The sequence below is a fragment of the Austrofundulus limnaeus genome, unplaced genomic scaffold, assembly GCF_001266775.1.
Source record: "Austrofundulus limnaeus strain Quisiro unplaced genomic scaffold, Austrofundulus_limnaeus-1.0 Scaffold175, whole genome shotgun sequence".
In the NCBI taxonomy this organism is placed as follows: Eukaryota; Metazoa; Chordata; class Actinopteri; order Cyprinodontiformes; family Rivulidae; genus Austrofundulus; species Austrofundulus limnaeus.
Window position 1 is genome coordinate 977,898 of NW_013952577.1, and position 6,882 is coordinate 984,779.

The 6,882-nt window shown below is 44.7% G+C and overlaps 1 protein-coding gene across 1 annotated transcript in view; it reads left to right on the top strand.

Moving 5' to 3' along the window:
- The window catches only part of cyld2 (cylindromatosis (turban tumor syndrome) 2), a 6,849-nt gene extending 651 nt beyond the window's left edge, over positions 1-6,198 (top strand). The window contains exons 3-15 of the mRNA XM_014017741.1: positions 53-559; positions 828-957; positions 1,307-1,554; positions 1,631-1,796; positions 3,785-3,917; positions 4,076-4,180; positions 4,261-4,340; positions 4,426-4,492; positions 4,578-4,710; positions 4,792-4,900; positions 4,993-5,111; positions 5,197-5,401; positions 5,646-6,198. Of these exons, the coding sequence (XP_013873195.1) occupies positions 53-559; positions 828-957; positions 1,307-1,554; positions 1,631-1,796; positions 3,785-3,917; positions 4,076-4,180; positions 4,261-4,340; positions 4,426-4,492; positions 4,578-4,710; positions 4,792-4,900; positions 4,993-5,111; positions 5,197-5,401; positions 5,646-5,863 (2,220 nt within the window). The 3' untranslated portion in view covers positions 5,864-6,198. The remainder of the gene's footprint in view (positions 1-52; positions 560-827; positions 958-1,306; positions 1,555-1,630; positions 1,797-3,784; positions 3,918-4,075; positions 4,181-4,260; positions 4,341-4,425; positions 4,493-4,577; positions 4,711-4,791; positions 4,901-4,992; positions 5,112-5,196; positions 5,402-5,645) is intronic.
- Positions 6,199-6,882: the final 684 nt, after the last annotated feature.

Sequence of the window (6,882 nt, forward strand, 5' to 3'; positions counted from 1 at the left end):
AAAAAAAAAAAAAAATCAAATGTGTAGAAAGTAAATGCATCTGTTTTCCCAGGTTCACTGTTTTCATAAAACACTCCTCCATCGTCAACAATCCTCAAAACGGCCGCGGTCAGAAAGGGTCACGATGGAGCCTAAACCCGCCCCGAGCGAGACGTTTTTCATCGTGATCCGTGGCAAGTCCAGGAAGGGTTTTTGCAGAGGCTGCATCGGTCGCGTGGAGGCRGAGACGCCCTCCGGAGAGGTGATGGGGCTCCTGTACGGATGTGGCACCAACGCRGGCAGCCCCAAAAACGGAGGCCCGGTGAGGAAGGAGGACATTTACCCTCTGAGCCGCCACCAGGCCCAGCTGCTGCTCTTCATCTCCAGCACCAGCCGACGCCTGGAGGTGCTGTGCAACCCGCAGCTCTTCTCGGCCGTCTGCGAGCTGTCTCAGGACGACCTGGTGGTGGTCCGGCACAAGAAGGGACACGTCCCCGGACTGGTGAAGAACCTGATGCAGATTGGGAGGAAGGAGAGCAAAGAGGATCTGCACATGCTTGGCTTTGAGCTGGAATTTGTGGTGAGCTGTGTAGTTTTTATCCAGATGTGTCTTTGTTAATGCACAAAGTTTACAGCAGTGGAAGAACTGCAGACGCATGCTGGTGAAACCTTCCTCACAACAGAGCTTAATCTCCAAGGATCTGTTGGTCTTTTAACAAAATGATCAGTGTGATAAAAACCTCCAGGTGACATTTGGACGAAGCTTGCACAGATGTTTGCTCTGCAGATCTACACAGGAGATGCTGTTGGCACTTTATTGGTTGTTTTTCTTGTTTTGTTTGTCGTAGGACACCGACACCTTCCTGTCAGTGAAGCCTGCTGCTCCTCTGCCCATTTTCAGCGCAGCAGACATCGTCCAGGTGGTTCCGTCGTACTCCGTCCCGCTCGGACTGCAGTGGAGAGAYGGTAAATATGCAAGTACGTGAAGCTCATCTGCTTTAACACATAGTGCAGAAACTTCTGATTTGTTTCATCAAATTTAACACAGGAAACAGCAAATTAAMTACAGACATTTTTAAGTTTAAACACTCGTGGCTCCAGAGGTGGTGCAGTAAWATCACSGACTGGAAAGACCGGTCTTGTTGCTCAGGAATGTGYAACTTTTGAGTCATCACATATTCTCATATTTTAGCACACAACTCCACTTCATCTGCGTGCCTCTTTTATGCGTCACGCTGGCTTGAAGTCGGTCTGTCTGAGTTGCGTAAGATGAAAAAAACAAAACAATGTTGCATGAGTTTCTAACACCCTGCGTGTGTGTCTGCAGGTACAGGTAGGAAAACCGTGTCACGCATCAACTCCATGCCCAGCATTGGAAGAAGTGCGCAGCAAGCCCCAGAGGAGCGAACGGGGCCGAGCGAGGTTCAGAACCAGCAGCTGAGCTCGGCTCACGTGCCTCTGGAGGTGGGCTCCATGGTGGAGGTCCTCTCCAACACGGGGGTCAGAGTGTACGGGGTCATCCGCTGGTTGGGGGTCCCAGAGGGGAAGGCGGGTGAATGGGCGGGGGTGGAACTGGTGAGTGACCCGACGTTTTGATGCATTCGTGGCGATTCGGGAGGTCAGGCTGAGTTTTTGCRTCTCGTGGTTTCAGGACTTCGACGTGAGAGGCTGCTCTGATGGGAAGTACGGAGATCAGAGGTTTTTCACCTGCAAGGAAAAGAGGGCTTTGTTCGTCCCCGTCAGGAAGTGCAGCCCTGACAGCAGGTTTGTCAGCTGCTCCACGCCAAGTCCCCTCAGAGCCGCCGAAACACCTCCAGGTCAGACATTTTCCCTCTGTTTTCTGAACTCTCACATTACACTTATTTACAACAGTCTACAAAACTTTACATCATTTTATTAAAGCTGATGTTACCTACTGATCACTCAACAGTCATAAACACAGTAACTGCTGAGTGATCACTGCTGAAATTAGCTGAAAAACATAAAAATTGTTGGAGTGAAAAGAGACAAAATCATGGATAAAAGCCAAACTGAGCAAACCATTAGCTAAAATCTGAAGGGTATCTGAAAGTATAAAAGGGCTAGCTAGATGCTAAAGGTAACAAAAGCCTAACTAGAAGCTAAAATTACCAGTAGGGTAGCTAAGGGTTTAAGAAAATAGTGCATTTTTTCTGAAGCAGTTTAAAGAGAAACTGCAGAGATCCTAATGTATTTCTTTGGCAAAATGTCTGTAAATAAAGTTAAATACAGTGAAAAAAAACAATCAAAAAATCATAGCATCAGTCTAAACAGCACAAAAAGTAAGGAAATACCTTTATGGTAGATTATTTCTTTGTTGTAGCAATTCTTGGCAATAAATCTTATACTGTTGGTGCCACATTTGTGAGGAACATGTATTTGTGGGATGAGCAGTAGAGCTGAGTATGTGGGTTGTTCTCAGGAAAGATTTGCCAAAACTCTGTCAAACAGCTTCTTTTGCTGTAGCTTCTGGTACCCCCAAGTGCTGCCAATCAGGTGTCCGGCATAAGATTTATTACCAAGAAGCATTATCGCAACAGAGAAATAATCTACCAAACACAAGTTTCCTTACTTTTTGTAGTAAGTATAGTTACCTCAAAATTTTGATAAATTCACCCACTTGAGCAGATTTTCAGGGTTGCAGAGGATCTGGTGTCTCTCTGCAGCAGTCCCTGTGTCAGAGGCAGTCCATCACAGGGACACCCAGAGACAGTTTAGAGTTGTCAGTGGACCTGACATGCATGCTTTGTGTCTGTGGGAGGAAACTGGAGTACATGGAGAAAACTCACACATGCACAGAGAGAACATGAACCTGTGAGGCAACAGTTCTAACCACTGCTCCATCTGCCCTGTTTAAAGGCACAGTGTGTAGGATTTTGTCAAGTCTTTTAGCCAAAATTGAGATAATCACTAATGACAATAATAAAAACATGTCTAATCATTGCAGACAAAGACCTTGTTTTATTATTTTTACCTTATAAAAAGCTGTTTATATCTCCTTGGTTGCGGGTCACCGCTACAGGCAGCCACCATCTTGCACCGCCATCTTGTCTAYGAAGGCTCATGAAGGACAAACTGCGGTGGCGGCGTCAAAAACGGTTTTAGTTGTAATACTATAAATGTAATATTTGTTGTCTGTCATTGTAGCTGGGATAATTTTACTTATTAAAGCTCATAATCTTACCACTTGAAACATCACTAGCCCTGAAGCTGCTGGTAGACATCGCGGTTGGAATTATCAAAGGTTTTTGACACCTGAGRGACACCGTAGCAACTCCTTTGTGTTTGGAAGCGGGGGGTGGGGGTGGGGGGAGGACCAGGGAGGATGATTCAACCACTCAACCACTAGATGTCGCCGAAAACAACAAATCCTACACACTGTGCCTTTAAGTGTACAGAAGTAGACCGATTGGGGGTGCAGAAAATTTAAAAAAGGAAAATATTAGTTGAATGCTGACTTAATTTTCACACATTTACCAGCTCTTGGAGTTTGCAACATGAAACTCTGTTTTACTCCAAAAAGCTCTGCCCCAATATCACATTTAGGAAGTCCTGAATCTGAATGATTGATCAGAGTGCAACTTTTATAAGGTGTTTACACAAAACCTTTGTTGTGAGGTTCTAATCCCTGTTTCTGGCATCCCAGCGTCTGTCAGCTGTTTCTGAACTGGTCCGATCTTTCTGTCAGAAGCAGAAATGGTAGACCGATCGTAGATCTGATATCTGCGAAACGGCTGAATTGTGATTTATTGTTGGGGATTTGTTTGCTTTTATTTGCTCACCTCAGTTCCACCCTTTGAGAACCTGAGGGAGGATGCACCCCCTGTTCCCGAATCCACGGCGTTGTCGTTGTTTGTGGGGAAAATGAAGGGAATACAGGGTCACAATAATTCATGCTACCTGGATTCTACACTCTTCAGGTAAAACCAGTTCACTCTCCCTGTGGGGCATTTGACGTAATATTACTAGAGAATCACTTTCATCTCCCATTGTTGAAAGGAATTGTATTCATCGTAGATCGTGTGCGACCCAGATAAATGCACCRGGGCTGATAAGGCATTGTTTCTGTTCTTCTCAGCCTGTTCAGTTCATCTGTGACTGTGGATGCCATCTGCCACAAGCCTGCAGACCAGGAGCAGCCCATCACCTGCACTCTGAGAGCGATCATCAACCGTTTACGCAGGTATAAACACAGCTCATCTGGTTTCTAAAACAAAAGGCTTGATAAATCTATGGGAGTTTACAGATGAGGCTTTGCTGCAGGCAGGGCTTTGTGCCAGCGGAGAGTGTGATGAATTTTCGCAAACAACTTGGCTGTGAAACCTTCAGCACACATGAAAAAGGTATAAATCTATATATTCTAAGACGTAACGAGGTCATTGTAACTAAAACGGCTGAAGCTCACTGTGGATCTGTGTGCCAAAACAGACCCTGAGGAGTTTATCACAGTCCTCTTTCAGAAGGTGCTCTGCATCGAGCCTCTGCTGAAGCTCAGGTATGCTCCTAACCCACCCCGGGTTAAATATCTTACCCTGGTTTTACCTGTGCACCTGAGTGACTGGATATCTGTGTCACCTTAGATCAGAAGGAGGAACCTCTCAGGGAGCGTACACCCTCCAAATCTTCCTGGAAAAAACACAAATCCGACAGACGCCCACCGTCCAGCAGCTGCTCGACACGTCCTGTCTGTCGGGCGGCCTCAAATTCGAAACCGTGGGTCCTTTAACCAGTAAAATAATCTCAGCTTAGGCTTTCTGTGAATGTTGAATCGATAGTCTTTTTGTTGTGCCACAGATGCCCTCCTGTTTAATCATTCAGATGCCCAGGTGTGGAAACAAGTACAAGATGTTTTCTTACATTATTCCCTCCACTGAGCTGGACGTTACAGATCTGCTGTACAACTGTGAGCAGCTGACACTACACACTGATGAGTCTAGGAAATAAAAAAGCTAAAAAAAAAACGTTCACTGATCACCTCCTTTTATTCCTCATCAGCTCCCAGGGAATGCTTCATCTGTGGATGTTTGGCAGAGTTTGAATGTCTTCAGTGTTTACCAGACTCCAAACTGCAACCAGGAAGAATCAAACAGTTCTGCAGTACCTGTAACACACAGGTGGACATTTTGAACCATGTTAGAGGTGGATTAGTTCATGAAATAATCCTGCAGTGTATCATTTATGTTTGTATTTTCCTTTTAGGTGCACGCCAACCCATCCCGGCGCAGCCACTCACCCAGTGCACTCGTAGTCCCAGCAGGTGTAGCTGCTGATAGTCCTGTTCCCAGACACACAGTCCAGCTGTTTGCTGTGCTCTGCATTAAAACCAGCCACTATGTGTCCTTTGTCAAATATGGTCCTGATCCACACTCCTGGTTCTTTTTTGACTGCATGGCAGACAGATTTGGTAAGAGATTTCAGCTGTTTGGTAATAAATTACCTCAGAATWGAATTTATTCTGATGTTTGTTTTATTTGTTTTAGATCCTCAAGTTGCTTGCAAATTTTGATATGTTTTTTTATTTTTGTAAGTGCAGCCTTGACAGTGATAGATAAAGGCCCGCTTGAGAGCAGCTCTGACGTCTTACAGCTGGCCTTTATCTCAGTTTCTGAGCTGATCTCYAATCTTAAGGTCGCTCGCTCTTTCTTCAGGTGACGATCAGAACGGTTAYAACATTCCTGAGGTCCAAGCTTGCCCTGAGGTCGGTGACTTCCTGTGTCAGCCAGAGGAGGAGTTGTCCCGGGCTAATCCTCTTCAGGCTCCGGAGCTGGTTCAGAGGCTGCTGTGTGACTCCTACATGTTTTTGTACCACATGCCAGCCGTGTCACTTTTTCAAAGCCAAACAACGGAGAACACTAAACGTGTTTGAGGACAAGGACGCTGTGTTCCATAACAGTGCCTTTTGACAACTTTACATCTCGGGTTTATCTACTTTTATGCACTTTAATGCATCCAGACAGCAGGAACTGAAATGGACGCCTGGAACTCCAGAGTAGGAAAATATAAAGTTATGTTTAGAAATCTGGGTTTGCAATGGAGAGAATTTCAGCACAAGGAAAATATAATACTAAACTACTTTTAATAGTCCTTTTGTTTTTTTGTTTGTTTGTTTTTTACCTTTAATTGCTTACACTTGTTGCACTAATTATTTCTTCTAACCATTTTGGTAAACTAAAGTTAAGTGCAATAAAACATGTAAACACATGTCTTCATGATACTTTATGTTAACTTTAGGATGCAGTTCACTCATCCTCTCTCATCCTGAGGTAAAACGTTKATGCTTTTGTTCTTCTTGAGACATTTTTAATTTTAGGTTGTTTTTTTTTCACTTTTGTGAATACATTAGCTGATTAAAGTGTAAAACACTTCAACTGAAACCAATAATTACACATCAGCAAGTACTTTAATTCTAGGGGTTTTAAGGAAAACGCAGCCTCGTGGGGTCCGGGTGCTCCTTTGGGCCCCACAACTTCAGAGGCTGATTTTGGGTGTGGGGGTTGGGTTTAGGACCAAGGTGTGAATTGAGTTTAGGTTAGTTTTAGGGTCAGGAAGGTACCTGTGAGGTTAGCCTTTGGGTTTGTGGTCAGGGTTAGGAAGTAATATTACCAAAAAATGAATGGAAGTCAATGGACGGGCCCCACAAGGTTATAAAAACAAGTTTGTGTGTGTAGGCGTGTGCCCTTATTTTTGCTACTTGGTGGGTACAGTTTTTCAGGAAAATTCAGCCTCGTGGGAACCGAATGCTCCTTGTAGGGATCAAAGCCCGGTCCCCATGACTTTGGAAGCTGATTTTGGGTGAGGGGGTTGGGTTTAGGACCAAGGTGTGAATTGAGTTTAGGTTAGCTTTAGGGCAAATGGTCAGGGTTAGGCTATACAATTACCAAAAAA